This window comes from Poecilia mexicana, unplaced genomic scaffold, assembly GCF_051168715.1.
Source record: "Poecilia mexicana isolate PSO_F unplaced genomic scaffold, ASM5116871v1 scaffold_11, whole genome shotgun sequence".
In the NCBI taxonomy this organism is placed as follows: Eukaryota; Metazoa; Chordata; class Actinopteri; order Cyprinodontiformes; family Poeciliidae; genus Poecilia; species Poecilia mexicana.
The window spans coordinates 17,587,420-17,609,590 of NW_028263380.1; the positions used below are offsets into that span (position 1 = coordinate 17,587,420).

General features: G+C 40.6%; 1 protein-coding gene across 1 annotated transcript; it reads right to left on the reverse strand.

Moving 5' to 3' along the window:
- Window positions 1–1,259: 1,259 nt before the first annotated feature.
- On the reverse strand, window positions 1,260–20,900 carry trim46b (tripartite motif containing 46b). The gene is made up of 12 exons (XM_014987737.2): window positions 20,062–20,900; window positions 16,748–17,009; window positions 16,481–16,670; window positions 15,155–15,353; window positions 14,230–14,376; window positions 13,985–14,080; window positions 13,361–13,614; window positions 12,241–12,362; window positions 11,794–12,132; window positions 8,925–9,154; window positions 8,211–8,278; window positions 1,260–6,876 (listed from the first exon to the last, which is right to left on the reverse strand). Exons 1-12 carry the CDS (start codon window positions 20,152–20,154, stop codon window positions 6,423–6,425), a joined length of 2,454 nt encoding a protein of 817 aa, XP_014843223.2. The 5' UTR covers window positions 20,155–20,900; the 3' UTR covers window positions 1,260–6,422.
- Between the last annotated feature and the right edge of the window lie 1,271 nt (window positions 20,901–22,171).

The following is a 22,171-nucleotide window of genomic DNA, read 5'->3' on the forward strand; positions in this document are numbered from 1 at the left end:
AGTTGGAGCTGTTTTAAGCCTTCAAACTGTTGATCTGACTCTTGTTAAACTGGGCAAGTTTAGACGAGCAGCGTGTTCAAGTAGCCATTCCTTATTCTGACGTTTGGCATACACCTCAATTACTGGAATGGCAGGTTTTGTTGTATTTCTAACTTTTAAGGCCTCATGGTTTGTTTTTGATATCCAAAAGACAAGAGATAAGCTGTATTTTCTGGCACAGTGCTTTAAATTTGTATGAGGATGACTGTTTTTTTTCTTTTTGGGGGGGCGGGGGGGTTCTGAGAATCGCAATAAGTGAAGCGCAAAATGCAAAGCTCAAAGTTCTTCGACTCCAGGCTACAGGATAGTGGAAAAAAAAACAAAAAAAAAAACAATTATATTGGACAGATTTCCAACCATAAAGCAATTATTTCTTCCTTCTGGATGCACTAGGTCAAGATATCCAAGTCAGAAAGGTATAGGCTTTTTCTATGAGATGACATTAGATTTAAAAATCACCTTGCAATACAGATGTTATTCTCTCTGTAACTTAGCTCATTTATCTCCATCTTAAGATTGTTAATGTCGAAGCTCTTCCCTTTAAACCATCAGTGATGATTATACACCCCTAAAATATTAAACCAACACACACGAGAAACTGAATGAGCCTATTTGTACCTGACAGATTACTGAACGATTCAAATAAAAAGCAAGAAACGTTCAAATGTCACCACTGTCGCACCAAAAGGTGCTTTTCATTTCAGAGCTACAACTCCCTTTAACAATACTTTTGTTTAATGTCAGTGATTTTATGTTTTTGCCAGTAAAATAAAGAAAAACTTTTTCCCAGGTCTGAATGCTGATAGTGCCTCAAACTGAAACGCCAGGAGACTCAGGTGAATTTGCATCATGAAGCACAGTTGGATCCTGAATGCTCCCCTGTGCAGTGTCTTGCACCTTTATGAATTCATTTTATTTCAATTCATTTATTCAGGCTTTTGTTTCGTTTTCTGGTTTCCATTGAAGGAGAAAATCTGGACCAAGATCTACTGGATTTGAATAACGCTTATCAAAACATTTGTTTGCCAAATTTCCACATTTCCAATTAGCAATCTTTCCAAATATGAATCGTTTTTGCCATCCGTTTAGGTGCAGATGCAGAAGGATTTCTCTCTGGTGTTTTGCTGCCCCCCGGTGGTGAAACTCTTACACATCCTCACATTAAAGAAGCTGGAGATAATTCAAATAAAAAAAACACCCACAAATGAAAGGAATCAGAGTGTAATTTAAACAATTTCACTTTATTCCGTGTTTATTTCCTTTGTTATACTTTAACAAACACTCTCTCGGTAGGTGAAGTTTACTCTGAGTTAATCTGCTACTCTTCTTCATAAGTGTTGCTCATTCTTTTACAATCAAGCACATAAAAAAAAAGAAAAAAATGATAAAGCATATACTGTCAGCCCGTTATTGTAGGGAAACCAGACTCTCCTACACACACGCTCTAACATCAGACTCGTGTTTGAAATACGAAACGGCAATGCACAAACAAAACTGTGAGAACTAGTGATTAACTGTGTACCAGAGGTATAATTGGAGCCTGTAATTGCCGTAGTGTCTCATTGTTACTCTGTACCTCTAATTTAGAACATTTACATCCCATAAAACAATAACTTTGGCTGAGATCAAATGGCTAACAGAAGCTGTGGTGAAAAACATATTTACTTATAGAAGCAATAAAATCTTTTAGGCTTTTCTCTGTAATGCACTTACACTGCCCCTCTCACATTTATTGTCATCTCTGACAAATTATGTGTAAAACGCCTTGAAATAAAACACTTTTAAGCATAATCTTACACTGAACATCTCAGAAGAATCCAACCTTTAAACTGAGTACATTAATCCAATCGAAAGCGAGAATCAGCAATCATCACAGTCTAGTTTTAACTAGACTCACATTAGTTGATTATTTTGTTCAATATGCTTGACTTGATTTGTCTTTGCGCCTTGATTCTGAAGTTGTAAGGCTGTGGGATTATTTATTTTCCAAAGCCTGAAGAAACATTGTTAGCATGCATATCATTGAAATGTCAGAAGATTTTAAATAAACAAACATGATGACAACTATGAGAAACGTTAAAAATCGGTCATCCCTGGGGCTTTTATCTGCATTATCACCAAATCAACACAGAAATTATTTAAATCTTACAAAAATCATTCAGAATCTGCAAGATGAGCTGAATAGATTCAGTTATAAAGGAGGATCCAAGACTTTGGAAGATTTAACGAGACTGTGCAAAGAGGAACGGTCAAATATTAAATTTTTTTGCCCAGATTTTGAATAATTTCCTTCATTTAGTGCAGGATAAATGGACATGCAATAGTGCCTGTACCCTCAGCAGTCAGAAGGGGGCGACAATTCCCCATTTACTGAATATACAAATAGGCAATAGAAAACTTAAAGGCACAACTGACAGCGCATCCTCTAACCCAGGGGTGTCAAACTCAATTTCACCAGGGCCACTTCAGCATATTGGCCCCCCTCAACGGGCCACATTGACGGTACAGATCAGGAGTGCATCCCTGCTAAAACACCCCAGACAAAAGGTTGACTTCCCTCATCCAGTTCTGTAGAGGCTTATAATGAGTCAATGGTCCAGGTGTGTTAGAGAAGGAATCCATCTAAAGCTGCAGATGGTAGCTCTGCAAAACTAGACTTGGGCACCATTAGCATAAATGTATAAAAATACAATGTTAAAAATAAATTAAACACCACCTCATATTGTTAAATAACTGATTTTATGTATTGAAGTTTAAAATATTACATTTGAGTTTCCATGGATGTAAAATTACGGCTCAGTTTAAAAATTACAATATTTAAATCAGTGTTTAAAGGTAAGCAAACAAATAATAAGTCACATGGCCAGACATGATAGACTTTACGCAAAGATTTAGTCTCAGAGGCAACTGAAATCAATTAATTTAAAAATCCTTTCTGAATATCATCTCATGGTCTCTGAACTAAATGCGTCTTTCTGACCGGGAGCTGACGGCGTGTTGAAGAGTTATGGACCGGACGCTTTGGAGCGTCTGGTTAGAAAGCGCATTACAAACCTTTGGTTGAAATGGCGCGTTAAATTCAAGTCTCCATTACAAACCAGAGAAAACTAAAGAGAATGCAACGTTGTGGACAATGCAAAAGTTAATTAGACTGTATCATGCGCAGTCCGCTGCTCAACCACTGCGGACTGCGAAGAATTAGAAACCGCTGGAAGTTTCTAACATCCAGCGGATTTAACAAATGGAGCCTTCTGGGTTCACGTTACCCAGGAGAGCGGCGCTCTGGAGGAGCTGCAAACGTAACATCTGTCCGTTTCGGAGAAGCGAAACCACGCAAAATAAATAAATAAATAAATAAATAATCCTGGTAAAAGCGCACACCGGACCGCGCAGGGTAAAACACTCACAGAGTTCAGTTGATCTGTTTGGATCAGACAGATCCAACTGACTGATGAATTAGTGCAGATTTTTCTGCAGATGGGAACCAGGAGGAAGTGCGTTCAGAACCCAGCGGGTGAAGTGATGCTAATTTAAGTGAAGTCGCTTAATTTAATTTATTAAAAGTTATTGGGGTGGTTTTTGTCACTATGATAAAAATGTAGATGCATGTGCATTACACCATAGAACTGCCAATTGGTAACTGAAGTAAAGTAGCTTCGATTTCAAAGAAGCCTACATTGAAGTCGATTGGCAAATTAACCATCACAAAAGAGGAAGGCTCTTGTTGTCTCACTGCACCCCAAGAGATGCATAACCTACAAAAACCATTTCTGTCTGGTTTTGAACCAGAGACCTTTTGCATGTAAAGCAAACATGATAACCACTACACTACAGGAACTGAACTTCTCTGCTTTGTTTCAGTTTGAGGTTCCAAAGTTGATGATGTGAGATGCAACGCATGAAAATGTCAACTTAGGTTTGCACTCAGATGCCTGGATTCAGAGTACAGACCATGACACCACAGAGTAAACTCCTGTGATGAATAGAACATACTAAATCTGTTTCTGTCTGGTTTCAAACCAGGGACCTTTTGCATGTAAAGCAAACATGATAACCACTACACTACAGAAACTCATGCTCTTTCCACTGTTCCTAGTAGATGATCCAACAGTTGTTAGAGACTAATGTCAACAATGGGCATGGAACAATGTCAAATACTTATACCACAGATCCTCTCAGAGAGCACAGTAACTTGGTGAACAAACTGTCAGACTTATACTTGTGCCTGATTTAACATTACAGTCCATAAACTAAGCCTGGGATCAAAGAATTGTATTGAAGATGTCATTAGCAGAGACAAATGGTTCTACAGAGACTTGGCTAAATGGCTATGAAATAAAATCAATACTTACAAATAAAAGATGGTTCAAAAATAAAATTGACACATTAAATTAAAAAATATCTGTGAAATACAATCAACACTTCAAAATACAAAATCTCTGGAAAATAAAATATTATGTACGTTGTTTTGAAAAACATTAGAATATAAGCACTTTTATCAAATCTTCATTGTGGTAAGATCATGTAAGTTCTTAAATCCATGGAAACTCAACAGTTTGTAAGGTAGGTGAGTTAGCTCAGCAGGTTAGAGCACCGTGCTGGTAATGCTGAGGTTGTCGGTTCAAACCCCATATGGGGCAATTCATGTGTAAGGTCTTTCACACAATCAACACTTCAAAATAAATAAGGGTTCAAAAATAAAATCAACACTTCAAAATTAAAAATGGTTCAAAAATAAAATCAACACTTTGCAATTAAAAAATGGTTCAAAAATAAAATCAACACTTTAAAAATGGTTGGAAAACAAAATCAACACTTCAAAATTAAAAAATGGTTCAAAAATAAAATCAACAGTTCAAAATGTATAATGGTAACTGTTTCTGTCTGTTCAGTCCATAAACTAAGCCTGGGATCAAAAAATATATTGAAGATGTCATTAGCAGAGACAAATGGTTCTACAGAGTCTTGGCTAAAAAGTAAAATCAATTCTTACAAATAAAAAATGGTTAGGAAGCACATTACAAACTTTTGGTTGAAAATTCAAGTCTCCATTACAGACCAGAGAAAACTACAGAGAATGCAATGTTGTGTTAATCCATTTGAGGAGCCGGTAGTTTATCTGGAGGAAATAAATGACGATGCAAAAGTTAATTAGACTGTAACATGCACAGTCCGCTGCTCAACCACTGCGGACGCGGCTCCGCCGCTGCGAAGAATTAGAAATGTGAAGTCGCTTAGATGTGGATACATTTATCTGCTTAATTGGTGATGGGATCTGGATTCACGGTGAATATTAACTGAACCGCATAAAATGCGACTAAATAGCCGATGTTAATATGATTGTAATTTCACGGATAAAAATAGTACATGACCGATTTTTTTTTATTTTTTTATGTTGTCGGTCAAGATAACGGATAACAAAAAAAAAGTCTAGCGCGACCTGCCGCCCTGACACCAACTCACACACATCTTCATTCACAGTCTTACTTGTAAATCGATTTTTCTTTTCTCGGACATTTTGATGTTAGCTTGTCGATGTCTCAGTTTTATTCGCTGGGAAAATCAATAAGCAGCAGGTGACTCTGCTGCTCTCTAGTGGCGAGAAGCAGTAATGTTGGCTGGTAAAAATCAGAATGCATTGTGGGAGATGTAGTTTGCAGTCAATTTGTGCTCAGAACCTATTTTAAGTAAATCATCGGCCTATAAAATGCTGGGGCCGGCCACATAAAATGACATGGTGGGCCACATGTGGCCCACGGGCCTTGAGTTTGACACATGTGCTCTAACCTCTTTTCAATGCCACCCAATTACCAAAAGGTTGTTGTACAAAGTATTGATTACCAATAATTGGGCCAATGATGAGTTTGTTAAGGATGATTTGACTCAAATTAAAGGTTGAATTTTCCTCTGAATTTCTGCTTAAGAAATATTTGAAGGCATTTCATTCATCCTTCCCAGAGGTGGCAGTAAGTGAGGAGGGTACTGTACATGAAAGAAAGGCAAACATTAAAGACATACATAACAAAAGCATATACATTATAGAGAAAACTGTGTTACGCTTTTTCTTCTTCTTTTATTTTTTTACATAAGCTTTATAGCTGTAAATGCAACATAGCCTGGCTACAAGTGCAAGCACTAAATATATATAATTACATACTGAGTGCTGGATTTACCAGACACCACTTAAGCAATAACTGTTGCAAAACCGCATGTAACAAAATGTAAGAAACATAATTACATTGCATATTTGTTGCTATAGAAACATCTTGTTTTTCTTAAATAAAATGGAATACAAAACAAAGAAATCGCTGAGATGTCTACCTTTTTGCTGCAGCTGAGTAAATACTTGCCAAATACATTCCAGATTACCGGCAGATCGGGGATCAGTTGTTGTTGTTGTGGTTTAAATTGGTGACGCGGGGCTGGATGGTCACCCTCCTGACCGGCGTCTGGTCTGCGTTGCGGTTGGCCACCAGCTCCTGCAGCTGCAGGGCGCCTCCGCCGATGAAGCAGAACGCAGGGCAGACGGGGCCGGAGCAGTCGACGTGGCCCTCCCACAGGGGCCGCAGGGAGTGGGCGTCGTAGAACGTGACACGCCCTTTCTCAAAGTCAAGGCACACGCCGAGTCGAGGAGGCAGCGGGTAGGTGAGGCCCGTGGGGACGTTGTTGTTGGTGAGCGGGTCTCGATTGTTGCCCCCGTGGTTGTTGTGGTGGTGGTGGTGGTAGCTGTGCTGGGGCAGGTATATCTTGCCCATGCCCATGGTGAGGAAGCAGAAGGGCGGCGCAGAGTCCAGCGCGTCCTCTGCTCCGCTGTCATGGCCGCTGTCTGGGTCGTAGCTTGGTTAAAAACAAACGCAGTGATGAATATTTCTGTGTCTGCAACCAAACCTGCAGTGACGTGGAAAACCAGCTGCCCCTGAACTGACCCGCCAGGTGTTGATCAACTGGAACACTGATCAGCACATTCGCTTGTTTATTTTGACGATGGCGTTTGACAAAATTTAGTGTTTACTGCCTGCTCCAGTTACTGTATTATGTTTTTATGGTGTAGAGCACTTTGAGCTGCCTTGCTGCTGGAATGTGCTGTACGAGTAAACTTGACCTTAAGTTTACTCGTTGATGTTGCGACCTTTGGCAGCACCAACCGCCATCAAGCCTTTGTGGTCACTGGAGTGTTTGGCGTTGACATGGAGGAACTTTGCCTCACTCGTCTTTTCTGAAACTGCAGGATTTGAGCAGTTAATTGAAGTGTTTTATTCTGAGCATTTTTCAATTCATGCCAAAGTATCTGATAGTTTTAAGTCCAAGACGAAATGTTTTTTTTTTTTATTGTTCTTTTATTTAATGAGTCATGAAGAAAGGTAACCTCATGTATAGCCTAAGTGCATTTGATATTAAAAGGTGTTGGAAAAATTACCGAGATAGAAATCACAAGAGTTAGAGTCTCTTTCAGATCTTTGTCTACTTGCCTTTAGGAGAAAATGCAACGAGTTTCACAGTTTGTCTGTCAAAACATTCTCTGACAAACAAAGGAAATGCTCTCGTTTAAATACAGTCTCTGCCTTGTGCAAATATGTAAAATGGGTGTTTTTGCAGCTTTGTCATCTCACAGGCAGTCCTCACACCATAAACAGGAAATTAACTTATGAATTTCACCTCTATTATCAACTGTGATGCTGCCAGACTCACTGGAAACATGGGGTTAAATGAGCAAAACGAACAACAAATGAGTAAATTAGTCAAAAAGGGTTTTGTATGTTTTTAGTTGGACTGAGGGCAAAAGTGGCTTTTTGGATTGTAAAGATTAGCAACTCCTGCATGATATATGCTATAAGAAGTCCACTAGGAGACCAAACAGGGCATAAATGTCAAAAAGGAAAGAAATATGTAGTTTCCAATTTTATTTGCAGAACAAGCTTTTTTTTATTCCGTCAATCTAACATGATATTTTCTTGAACCAACTCTTCTATAGCGTCTCTATCTACAGACTGATATTTCTATATTTTCTCTGCAAAATGGCTCCAGCTCAGATTGGTCAATGTTCTCAGCCTCTCCGTTCCATCTGAGTTTCTTCCTACCGACCAGCTTTTCCTGTCCCTCAGAATCCGCAGCATGATGCTGCCACCGCTGTGTTTCACAGTCTGGAGTGTGTGTGTGTTTGCTGAACTCACCGAGGACTGGCCATGTCCTGTGGGAGGTGAAACCACTCCTGCAGTTTGGACTCCAACCCGACTCCAACCTGCTCAGCAAAAACAAGACGCAGCAAACGAGAAGTGAGGCCTCTTGTATTCAACGAGAAGCTGAAACCGCGTTTTTTTTTTTCAGAAACGATCCAGAATCTAAAAATAATTTCTGAACTCCCTTCCAAATCGTTTTTCTTCTACAGTAGAAAATTGCTGTTGTTTTGTTTATTTAATTCACTCGAATCAAATAAGATAGGAAGGACAAATTAGATACAGATAACTGGATGTGAAAATTAGATGGATGGATTTATAAGATCTAATGTATTTACATGACCCTTAAAAATATATCAAATCCTGCAGTTTTCCTTATTTTTCAGTATGTACCAATTACCCTAAGCTCAACATTTTTGGTTTTAACTGAACAACATCTGCCTTTAATGTCTTTTTTTGAGAACTTCACTTCAACAAAACACAAAGAAAATACTTAAAATAGCATAAAATGCCACAATATTACTACAATAGTTTGTTGCAGTTTAATTTAAAAGACCCTGAATGAAATCCTGTTAGAGAGAACTGACAATAGTTCAACCTAACATGTGGTTCAATGGTAATTGCTGTTTAGGCTACAGTATAAATAAAGGGAATCAACAATTGTTTAAGTTTATACAATGTCTCCATGTGGTGCAACTAGAATGAACCTGCCTTTACAAGGTAGGATCCAGGCTCCACTGAGCATGCCCAGTAGTGTCTTCCTTGTGTAATGGCAACGTCCCCCACCAGGAGGTCCGACGTGAGGTGGCAGGACGTGAGCGCGTGGTCGGCGGCCTGCAGCAGGGAGAGACCGGGGACGCTTCGAGCCCCACGCTGCTCTTTGCTGACCACCAGTCGGTCAGCATGGAGACCCCAACGAGAGTCAAGGTAGAAATTAAGCACTGATAGAGAGGAGAAGGCAGAGAGAGGAGGAAGATACGGAGAGATCAGACCGAGAGTTATGAGAGAAGACGAGAAGGAACGTCAGATTTAGGAGCAGAGTGACAGAAGAAGTTCGGGAGATAACAGGAGGAAAGTTGTGCAGATTTACTGCCAGAAAGCATCAAGAAGAAAAGAGCAGACATGCACCTCCTCCCATCAGCACTGCAAGAGAAAAACACATTGATCTTTACACCGATGACTCAGGGAGCCAAATAAACAGCAGTTATCACCACACAGCTCTTGCAGAAGGAAGCCTGGTTGTTGATAGGATAGCAGGAAGGGGAAACAGCCAACGGGGGGAATAGGGAATTCACCAGGCACACAAATCGACCCTTACAAAGCCCCGGATCTGAAGCCGATCCATTTTGTTAAGCCCCATGTCTTAACAAAGTGCAAAACTCATCAGCGCTCGGACAGATCTTGGTTTGGGAGCTAAAATGGGATGGTCTTGTAACAGAGGATGACATAGGGGTGCAGAGAGGAGGGACAGGGATGAATGCACTTCTTACGTTCTGTGGGAGGCATGTAGGCTGGGCAGCGTGGAAGTAGCACAGCTCAAGATGACAAGTACAAAGCTGTGAAATGGAAATAAGTGAGGGAATAAAGAGCAAGACAGTGAGGATGTGTCGGTAGTGAGAAGACTGTTGCAGAAAAAAGGTGGAAATGGAAAAAGAAAAGACTCATTTAGTTTTTTTTGTATTTCAGATTTTACTACTTTTACGACTGTGCCTATTTAGAGGGGCAGTGTTATGTAAAATGAAGTTTTTTGAGCTTTACGTCATGTTATAATGTTATTCCTTTGTCAAATACGTACTTAGAGTGTTGCCTGGATTCTTTCATGATTATTTAATCTTCATGGCAACCATTCAAATGTGCAAAAGTCCTGGGTGGACGCAGCGCCACCTCAGAGGCGTTGCTCCTCCTTGGAGCTGCAGTTTTCAAGCTTTACTTCTTTCGCCTCACAGAGCAGCGACTCCCCGACTGAGCGCTTTCAGACTAGCCAGCAGCAATTAGCACACGGCTACTGGAACTGCACATCTGTTAAGCTCAATATACGAGCTACTTCTCAGTGCAGGGCTGGTAAAAATGTTGTTTTTACCTGCTCTTTCTGAAACTCCGTCTCAGAGTTTCAGACAGAGCAGATTTTTTTTTTTTTAGAGAGACAGAGGCCCGATTTCAAGCTGTTAAATTACAAAGTAGATTTTCTTTTAAGTCATATTTGATTTTATACAGCCGTTGTAAATATCTGCTTTTATTTGAACATTTAAAATCAGGATGGAATCACAGCTTTTAATGAAGTTTATGTGCAGAGAAATCAAGGATAAAGAAAACCAGAACTAGTTGTGGCAGGCAGTACATGCCTCTGTGTGTGGACACAAGAAACCTTTAAGCTGCGCCCTTCACTGGGTGTCAGTCTCTGTTTGTAGAGCATTATCTATCCTTGTGCTGCCTGTTTCACTGCATTTCATTTTGTCTCTGTTTGGTGAACCACTAGACCCATCAATCAGTTTGCTGGGCTACAAAAGAAATGAGAGAAACAGACTATGAACCAGCCAAACTCTTGGCAAAGTCAAACATCGAATAACATCAGTGGCCAAAGAGTTAAGGTGCAGCTCGGAAAGTTAGAATATCATTTAAAATTTATTTACTGCAGTTTTCAAATAGCAAACTCTTTCACCTTTGAGAGTTATTATGCATGAATATGATTTACAGTTCATGAAAACCCAAAACACAAACAATTCAGACAAAAAAAAGGAGTTTCATACTCCTTTTGTTGGCCTGCTGAAAAGCATCTCCAAAAATTGAGTTTTATCTACTAAGAATACTTTGGACCGCTGAGTGATAGTCCAATTCTTTATCCCAGATTTGATGCTTCTGGTTTAAAACGAGGATCGAGGAAAATGACTCTGGAACGGGTTTTGACTCAAAAATCTCCTAACGCTGCTTTTTCAACCTTACTTTTTCCCTCCTCTCAACTTTTCATTGATTTGCTTGGAAACAGCAATTTGTGGACAGCCAGATTCCTCAGCAATTAACCTTTAACGAATAACATTTTCCAACATGTTCAAATTTTTTGAGCGGCCTGTTCAAATTTTGCATGATTCATAATGTGGGTTTAATTTCGGGCTCTGCAAAGACACAAAATCTTACCAAGTATTTTTGGTCAAGTTTCTACTGCAAATATCCTAGTACACTTGAAGTAAAACTGACTTAGAAGTAACTTTTCAACACGATATAGGAGCTTGTTTTAAGTCAATAATTTCTTAATATTGATGAAAAAGTTCTTGATGTAATCTACCAGTGGAATAAGACACATGTATTTTTTCACTGGTAGATTATTTCACCTAAAATTAGTATTTTTCATCAATATTACAGAATTAATGATTTAAAGCAAGCTTTTATATCTTGCTGAAAAGTTACTTGTAAGTTATGTCAGTTGTACTAAGATATGTGCAGTAGAAACTTGACCAATAATACTTGGTAAGATTTTGTGTTTTTGCACTTTGCAATTTCATAAATTGTTTGGTGTCCACCCATTTTTCACGAACGTCTCTACAGGAAAAGCCAGTAAGAGGCGCTGACACGAGCGTTCCCCCACCTGGTGCAGGTGGGGTGTGCAGGTACACCTCCTCGCTGTACTCCCCGTAGCCCGCCTTGTTGCAGCCCCTCACGCGCAGGACGTACACACTGTCCATCTCCAGCCTGTCGATCACGGCGCTGGTTCCGCTCACTTCATCCAGCCGCTGCCAGCCCCACCTGGCGGCAGCCAGGCCTCCTCTGATCCCACCCCTCGAAGCTCCTCCGGGCACCACGCCTCGGCGGCGATACTCCACGGAAAAATGCCAGGCGGGCGCCGACTCCTGAGGCAGCCGCCAGCACAGGAAGAGCTGGTCGTAAGCCAGAGAGCGCTGGGTGTCGATGACGGGAGCCAGAGGAGCTGAAACAAGAGCGTGTTCAGTGTTTACTTTTGTTTGTATTCCCTCAATTTGTCTTTATTTTGGTCTCTTTTATCTTAATATCCATGCATCACCACTCTCTTCCTTACCTTGGATGAAGTTAAGCTCTGTCAGGAGTTTGAGCTCTTTGGAAACATCCAGCTGGAAGTGTCTGAAGGACGGATCAGCAGCCAAAGTGAAATGCTGGAGATTCTCGATTGCTTTGCTCAACCTGGTTCCATTCAAAAGCAAAAGAAAAACAACGTAAGAGGAGGAAAAGTGTTTACACAATGTTTTCAATAGGAAGGATTAAATGGGCTGCATAAAAGACAAGACCACTGCTATTCTACGTTTTTATTACTCCTAACAAATCTGTTGGACAGAGCCAAAAATAACACCTCATTAGTTCTCTGAACACGTCAAACTCATTCTTTTCTGCAGAAGACAAAGTACCCAAACATTGTCTTGTGGGTCATTAAACCACTGAGCAATGCTTATAAGAAGATATGACTCAACCTTAGATTACATAAATATTATGCATCATTTAGATTTAGAGATTAATGCGGATTTGGAGATTGTTTTTCTTAGCAGTAAACGTCTGTGGCTTGTTTAAAGAGGAATCGCATCACCAACAGCAGCAGTGAGATTTAATCAATCATGCAGCTGCAATGATCTAAGCAAACCCGTTTAGTTGTGAATTCTGATACTAATAATGTTAAAATTAAGGGATTTTAACATTAATAAATGTTAGTCTGTACCAAAATCAGATTAAAAACATCACCAGTTAGCACTTAGCCATTTGGTTTTCTCTCAGTATTAAGGTAAAATGTCTTTGTTTTAGTCTCATCTGCCCAAAAGGCCTTGTTCCAGAAGCCGTTTGGTTCATTCAGATGTAATTTTGGTCAGATAAGTGTTTCTCCTGACATCCCTTCAAAATAAGCCAAACACAACTTTAGTTTTTCCCCACCTGTTCCGACTCACACTGAAACATTTAACATGCTGGCAGAGATCTGTGGAGTCTGAGATGCATCTGTTAGGTTTCAGTTAATTTTCTGGCATTGCATGATTTGGTCTTAAGCCAAACCTGCTGTGATCTATTCATGACAACCTGGACAGCTGTCTTGATCAATTAGAGTAATCATTTTCACCCCAATCCAGATAATTTAGAGATGTTCCTTTAGCCCTTCTGAGATTCAAAGAGTGACACCAGAGCTAAACAAAAGAGAAAACCTGTTGTGTGTTTGGCGAGCGGCCTGCACGAAGCAGGGCTGGTCCGTCTCTTTCAGCAGCTCCTGGGTGAAAGCCATGAGCCCCGCATGTTCCATCAGGCCGCGTCGCTCCGCCACCTGAGCAGACAGCGCCTCGCCGCGTTTCTGCCGCGCCGCCTCCAGGGCCTGGGTGAGCGAGGCGTGACGCTCGGCGAGAGCCGCCGTCAGGTCCCTGATGCTCTGGGCCAGCTGCTCTCTGGCCGACACGCTGTTCACCTGGTTGTACAAACCAGAGAGGAGTTCACAGAGCTACGGTGGCTCCACAGGTTCAGGTTAAAATTTTAAAAAGACTGGATGCAATGCAGGGAATGTAACACCCCTGCTGGGAAATACAAACATGTGATCACTGGTGTTTAAAAGCAAAGTAACTGATTTGATGCTTGAAAAATATATGAAAATTGCTTAAAAGCACAAAAGTAGCCAAAGGTGTGTCTGAGACATTTGATACTTTTTTCAGTCGATTTAATGATAACTGATGTCAAACTATCTATAGCCCTCAAAAGTAAACTATTATGTCTCAAGACGAGAGAAACACACAGCAGCTTTAGGATGTTTTGGGGATTTAACTGCTAAGTGTTTTCATCACCTCAGTCTGAGTGATGGCGCTCTCCAGCTGGGTGATCTGAGCCAGAACTGTGTCCTGGCTGGACAGGATGAAGTTCATCTCTTTAGTTATCTTCTCCTGTAAACATAAACATTTTTTTTTAATCCAGTACTTTCCATGTATTAATCAAGACCACTTTACAAAATCAGGAGAACGTTTTTCTCATCAGAAGTGAAATATGACGAAAAGGTGCAATCGAAGCAAAGCAGTGCATATTTGTATAAAACCTTAAGAGCTTGGTAAGCTTGTGCCACCGGGAGGATTTTGTGTCCAGTGTGGATGCGCCGCAGTTTGCAGAGCGGGCAGAGCAGCCGCTGGCAGGACCTGCAGTAAAACTGCAGCTTCTCCTGGTCGTGCTCCGTGCAGGTCAGAACCTGAGCAAAAGAACACAAACAGACCTGGACTAATGCATGTTTAGAATACCATATCATCAAAAACGACATGCAACGTCAAATGTTACGACTTTCTTTCTTATTTTACTTAATATTTTTAAAGATTCTGCTTGTTACTGATAAGTGATTCAGCCTGCAATTCACAAAATAAGGCATTTAATGGGAAAATAGGCAGATTTTTAACAGAAATTTGCCTTTAGCACATTATAAAATAGGGACTGTGTGTTATATGCCTTTATAAATTGTAAATAATAGGGATCAAAGGCCTTTATGCAGTTTAAATATGATAGATAGTGCTTTGCAAATTTTATATTCATCTTAAAGTTTTGTCAAGTTGTAAAACCAAATTTCAATGTTCTGTTAGGAATTGCATGTGATGCATCAACATAAAGCATTGCAGAAATATGTATTTTTACAAATGCAGATTTGAAAAGTGTTGCATGCAAGACCAGTGAACACACTAGACATGTTGAGTAAGAATTCAAAGTAGGTTTGACTTTTAAAACTGAATTACAAGCTCTGAGCATCTAAACTCTATTGAACTCTATTCAATCCATTACCTGAAAACTAAAATGTACGACATTTCTGTCCTACAAGGATAAAGGCTAAAGAGAGCAGTAATCCTGATAGTACCAACTCTGGAGCAATTATATCACTGTACAGTGAAACATAGTGATGGCCGTATCATGCTGTGGGAAGTAAAGCAAAACGGATGGAGAGAAGGGATGAACGAAATGGATGGAGGTCAGGAGTGTCTAACCTTTGGTCTGAAATTGAGTGTCGGCTGGATGTGCTCGTGTTGTGCTCGGGGCGTTCCCCATGGGTGATAGAGCTTGAAACACTCGTTGCAGAAATTTGAGCGGCAGTCAGCACAGCCCTTGGTGGCCTCCAGAGTTTGAGGAGGCTTACAGAACTGGCACATCACGGCGACACTCCCCAGGCTCACTGTGTGTCTGTACCTGGTGCAAGAGTACAAAATAAGCAATTAAGAAATTATTTATTAAAGGTGACCTATTATGCTTCCTGGAACAGGTTAGGATAGATCTATGAGCTTTACAAATCATGTTTATTACATTTTTTACACAAAATTATTCTTAGATAATGAGATTTCAATCTGGTTAGTTCTAGATCTCCTTTCAGAATGAGATGTTTAGGGGCCTGTTATCACTTTAAATCCAACTGAACCCTGCAGCCCCCCCTCCCCCCAACTCGACATTTATACTTGCAGTTGAAAATGGCTGCAAACAAATGTACAATTTTACAACCGTACATTTTTGAAAAGCAGAAGCTGAGGCTCCTGCACAACTAACAACAATGCAGCAAGTGTTTACTGGATGGTAAAGTACCAACAAAGCCCTTGTCTTTTCCACCAGTGGAACTTGAAATGTGTTCAAGTTCCGCTCGGGTTGCTAGGTGACGGGTGGAACTCTGCTGAGGTTGCTAGGTGACGGGTGGAACTCTGCTGAGGTTGCTAGGTGACGTGCAGTGCTGCCTGGAGGTTTTTGAAACGACTCATTTTCCAGACACCAAAAAACATGAACTTATTTCTAAAAAATGCCTGGGTGTTTTTGAAGCGCCTGGGCTGTTTTCAGAAGCAGTAAAAACACATATCAAAGTACCAAACGTGTTAAATGTGAATTTTACATCATAAGTCCCCTTTTCAAGGATGATGTTGGCCTCTCTTTATTGTGTAGGTCAACTGAGTTAAATTATGTAATTTTTATTAAAAAATAAATAAATTCAATCAGACTGTTCATTGGCTGTAAAAAATTAAGTGTTGGAACAAAGAATGTCACAAGCAGCAACAAATACGGGGGAAAGTGAACTGTAAGCTGCTAGACTGTGGAAAAACAGTCATTAAATGTAGCCACTGTACAGTATGTTGTAGTGCACAATGTGCAAGATTTTTTCACAGTTCAGCTGCAGCTGAATAATCAGATCTGGACGTGATCCCACACCTCCTTGGTTTTATTACACACAGCATCACTCCTTAATCATATTTTTAGCCAAATTTTCACAGCTTTCAAATTATTATTATTTTTTCTAGTTTTTGAACTTTTCCAGACTCTGTAATTGTGATAATTACCTCTCCACAATGCGCTCCAATGTGAGGTTGCGGAGACAGTCAGTCAGGCCCTTCTCGCCCAGCTCGACATCCCGGCCGCAGGGGACGCAGGGGAACATCATCACCAGAGGAGGGCCCTCCTTACGCCGTCGCCCTGGATACGTCCCGTGTCCGGGAGAGCGAGGCATGGATGGTGAAGGTGGATGGGGGCCTCAAGCCAAATCCAGAAGACCAGTTAAATTTAAGCCAAAACAGGAAATGAAAACAAGTAGAGTACACTCTCTGTACCTGATCGCAGCACTCGGTCAATGGGCCGCTGCTCGTGTTTGGGAGTGGGCCGGCGTGCCTGACGAGGAGAGCGCATGTTGGGCGTGGAGGCCGGAGAGTTGGGCTCCGGGGGGAGTTCTGGGGGTGGGTAGCCATTGGCCACCAGGACCTCTGAGGCACACATCAGGCAGACGCTGTGCTGGCATGGCAGAACCACGGGCTGCTTGACGATCTCCTTACACACAGGACAATGCAGCTCGTGCTCCAGACTCTTCATGTTGGACTGCAGGGAGAAAAGTTACGGGACATTTAATAATCTGAAGACGAAATGAGAAGCGTGGAAATGCAAAAATATTAGGGAACAGGCTTTAGCTGAAAATGTTTTCATTAAGATGTAACCAGGAATTACTGAGGATAAGGAATAAAACTGTCGCAGACAGCTGTCACTGGGCGCTAATCATGTTAATTATAGATAAAGATCAAATATTAAATATTCAGCCTTTGCATTTCTTATATAACGGTATCCTGCATGGACAAGAGCCGCTTGACCAACTTCAGAATATGCTTTATAATTCTATGAAATTAACCTCATCTTTATTGTACTATGCATGTAAATGTGGTGCATTAATTATACCAGCAGAACTAAGATGTGAGACTAAAATGCAAACAAGTGTGAACTGCATCGTGCATTATGGCAGCAACGTGCTGCCATAATGCACGATGCAGGATAGAGTGGATTTTATTTTATCCTCGAACCAACACTCACGTTTAGAGCTGACGAGTGGCAACGCAGGTCAGCTGAAGCACATCAATTTGACAAAAAATGCAATAAATGTGTTAACAGCTGGAAAAACCAAACCCATGTTCTACTCTTCGCTTCTTATGGAGAGTTTGGGCTCTCAGGTATTGAGAAACAATCTCTTCCTGGAACTGTGGACTCTCTAGAGGTTTTAAATTTTACCCAATCGCTAAGGTTTAGCCGTGACCCATGTAAAGCGCCAGCTGTGTTGAGACCTAACTCCCTTTTCCCTCCTCCTTTCCTATTTTGTCCTCCACCCCTCATCCCTGCCTTCTTCCATTCTTATCTCTACTTCCCTCATCTCTACATATTTCATTTGTCTCCCACTTGTCATGCTTGTTCCTGACCCATCACCTGTTACCTCCTTCATGACTACCTTTCTTCCTTCATTATTCATATGCAATCCTTCCCTCACCCTCTCAGCCTGTTTACTACCATGTCTTACCTTCCTCATCACTTTCTCCTTCTGTCATTCCTCATCCTTTAGCCCTAAACTTCCACTACCTCCTTCATCCTCCATCCCTCACTTCTTATCCTTAAGTCCTTCATCATCTCTAATCTCTCATCACTATCTCCATCTTCATCCCACGTCAATCCCTCCTCCCTACCTGCCTTCGTCACAACTCACCCTCCTCGCCGTCACATCGTTTCTATCTGGGGTAACTGTCACAGAAATTGTAGCCACACAAACATAAATCCTGCTCTTGAAAAATATATCATTTGTAATACACTAGTCACATAAAGAAGTGTGATTTGTATCACTAAGCTTCACACAGTAACTGTATTTGCACATTTATTGGTATTTATTGATGCTTTTATTGAAAAAAGTGAGGGGAAAAATAGCAAAACTACAGTTTTGTTTTTTTTTTAAATGTAATTAATAGAAATTTATCGTGACAACCATAAATAAAAATTCTTATCATGATAAATGATAAATGATAAACGATACGATACTGACCTTTCATCCCCTATACTCCCTTCGTCCCTACTGGCATCATCCCAACCTCTGGCTCCATCATCCCAATTTTCCCTATCCATTCATCCCTCATCCCCTCCTACCTCACTCTTCATCGTTGCATCCATTAGGGCTTTTAGCAATCCCCTGGGTAGCATCTCGGGGTCTTTATCTGTCTGAGGCGGAACCCCCTGTCTGAGTCTCCATCTCAGACTCAGATGGAGTGACTTCTCTTCATCGTTGTGGTCCAACCTTATGAACAGGTTGTGTTTGCGGGGCACTGTGACATCTTACTACATGTCTCTCTCTGACATGCTTCAGCAGATGCCCTTGACACACACCCTCAACCTGAAAGCAAAACTGTTGCGGGTCCGCTGCAGCCATCTCACTCACCATGAATTAACTTCAAGCAGAGGACGAGACTGCCTGAATGTGCTGCACAGGGGAATTTGGTAATTTTGTCACTGCTGTATGATGTGATGGAGGAAAGAAAACAGGGCAGCTCATCTCGGCACACAGAAGTGGCCACAGAAGGCCATGCAGAATATGGCAGGGCAACAAAAACCGGTAGCATGCGGACTGATGAAACCTGCATCTTTCTAGATATAAAATAATAGAGCTGCAGATGTATTGGCTAAAACTGAATTAGCCTTTGCACCTGCAAATAAATCTAAGCTAGCACACTGTTGGAGCCAGTAAAGAATGTGGAATTACCAACTTTATCCTTCAGTCCACCTTTTTTTTTTTTTTTTTTTTGCCATTCTCCAATGTCAGCGCCGGCCTGTCTGACACCTCCTCCAGCATTCACATTTCAGGCCACTACCGTGTTTTCTCCTGCAGACTACAGAAACCACTGCAAACTGGGACCTCTCTGCCTCCTTCTTAAAATGGTCAGTGCGCATTGCCGCTGGTGAGGGCGTTAAAGCAGGCGCATCCTTACCTTCACCTGGAATCTGGGCGCCATGACGGCAGGACTATATACGTGCTTATAGCCACTGTATCTCCCCGCATGAGGAGAGCGATGTCGCTCTTGGAGAGGAGGGGAGGGGTTTGAGGCGTTACATCGCCAGAGAGGAGGTGTGAAAAAAGGCACCGTGCACACACATAGGTGCAGGTCTGCCTGCTCTATTTCTACTCTCAGATCGCTCGCTCTGGCCACCGCTGCTGAACCTGACCGCTTCTAGGGTGGTGGTGGGGGGAAATGCCTCCATTGCACACCGTTTTTTCCCCCTCAGCAGCAAGCAGGAGTCCTGCATCCCGTCTCCATGGAAACAAACATCCAAGGAACCCAACCAAAAAAAAAAAAAAGAAAAGAAAAGAAATTAAAGAAAAAGAAACGCGTGGTCTCACGTTTAGAAATGTGCAAATTTTGAAAATACTTTCCGATCTGATCCACACCAATCATACAACGCAATTATTGCTGGACGGAACCAAAATGTATCGATCCTCTGTTTCATACTAATCTGTGCGCGAACACTGTGCCTTTAAAGCAATTTTCACCGAGCAGTCAGCATAAAGAAAATGTACTGATTTTCTATGTACATCTCGAGACAAATCCAAATAAAACCTTAAGATACTCACGCTGATCCGAGCCAAGGCTTCCATCGCTGATGAGGCTGTTTTCACATCCATCTCTGCCACATGAAGAAAATAGCTGCCCCCTGCTTTCATCATCTGGATGCAACTCGACACGTATCCAGACCGCAGATCTTATAGTGCATGTTAAAAACACGATTACAAATAATTATAATTGTTCATCTGGTGAAAAGAAGCAGCTAATCATCCCTCCTGAAAAGCCAATCTTGCGTGTTATTTTTTTTCTCTCTGTCTCTCTCTCTTTCTCTCTCTCTCTCTCTCAATAGATGCGCACGGATAAAAATAAGCATGTTGGCATAACGTCACATCATGATGCGTTTAGATGGGGAAAAAAAGAAGAAGAAATATTTACTGCCAATGTAATATATCCACGCTGAGTATTAGCAGATGCCTGTAGCTTTATTCCTCACCCAGACATCCCGCCCCTCATCCCAACCCCTCCCTCACCGGATGCCTTCAAATGGCGAGGCACACAGCGGGGAGAGAGCTGGATAATACTGGGAGAGAGAAAGGAAATGCTCTGGGGTCTCACGCTCTCTGCTTATTAGTTAATAATAATAATAATAATAATAATAATAATAATAATAATAATAATAATAATAATAATAATAATAATAATAATAATAATAATAATAAAGGCGTAGAAAATGGATGGTTGGATATGAGGGGCCCCAAATGAAAATACGATTAGGTAGATGTTTTGAACCTGACAGGAGTAGCAAACAAAATAATTAGGATTTTTATATGTAGAAATTTATTTAAATGTCCCAGAATATTAGAAAGTAACATCAGCAGATAAACATTGGGTGTACAGTACACAAGTTAGGAAGTTTATTTATATTTCTCCAACAGTGGGGGCGATGTCTGTACAGCTCTGGAAAAACTGCGCTGAAGCCCTTTTAAAACCTCCTGGTTGTTCCACCAAACATTGGTTTCTGAACTCTCCCTGAATTAAAACATTAGCATCGTTGTTTCTAAATGAATGTGAACTTGTTTTCTTTGCATTATTTGAGGTCTGAAAGCGCTGCATATTTTTGTTATCTTGACCGTATCTCATTTTCTGGAAATACTTTTGCTTGGAATTTCAGAGACATGTTGTCAGTAGTTCATAGAATAAAAGAACAATGTTCATTTTACTCAAACATATAAATATAAAGAGCAGAGAAACTGGTCATTTTAAGTGGTCCCTTAATTTCTTCCAGAGCTGTATATATAATGATATAAACAACACAGTTAGCAGTTTTTAAATTGGACTTCTTCTGGATTTCTTACAACCATGTCATTTCCATAAAGCTCAGCTTTGTGGACTCCACAACTAATTAATGCTCTGTAAACATAATTTCTGCAGCTCCTACTGAGTTTATTTTAGCCACCAAAAATTTTACATTGGTGTATTCACTTATTACTTTTTGATCTAATCTGGATTTTTTTGCATGGCTTGTTTGTACATGCACAGGGTGTGGCTTAGTACCAACCGGTCTGTGCTATTAGCAGGAATTGTTCAGCATTTAACCTGTGAATTATGTTTTCATGAAGCTTTGATCAAGTTTATATATGTAACTCCAGGTTATATTTATTTCTGGCATCACAAATCACATTTAGCTGCTGAAAGAATTGTGGAAAACCAGAATGTAAAATTTGTGGAAACATAATAATAATAATAATAATAATAATAATAATAATAATAATAATAATAATAATAATAATAATAATAATAATAATAATAATAATAATGGCCTTCTAAAAACAAGTAATGATTTGAAAACTTTGGCTCAAAAGTTCTATTTAATGTTTGTTGTAATTGTTTATCATGTTGCAAGCATGTGAAAACTTTGTTTAGACCATTTCTGAGTAGTTCCTTCACTTCCTGTTCAAGAAAATGGTCTTTGTCTTCACTGTTTACCTGCAGGCACTTGTCCCACTTGTAACCTTATGCGTATAAAATGGTGTTGTAGATTTATTTTTTCATATTAAGCGACCAAATCAGTACAATTGTTGTTAAACAAAAAGGCGCTTCTTCTTCTTGGTGCATGCTCCTGTTTTGTACCATGTGAAGTGTTTGTACTTTTCCATGTAGTTTCCAAGAGCTGCTGCC

What these genes read in the sequence shown, in the direction of transcription:
- trim46b (XM_014987737.2), bottom strand. Translation starts at nt 20,154, where the DNA reads ATGATGAAAGCAGGGGGCAGCTATTTTCTTCATGTGGCAGAGATGGAT. An exon ending in TTGGAGCGCATTGTGGAGAG is followed by an intron (nt 15,354 to 16,480) that starts GTAATTATCACA and finishes CTCTTGCACCAG; the next exon opens with GTACAGACACACAGTGAGCC. An exon ending in GCTCGCCAAACACACAACAG is followed by an intron (nt 12,363 to 13,360) that starts GTTTTCTCTTTT and finishes GAATGGAACCAG; the next exon opens with GTTGAGCAAAGCAATCGAGA.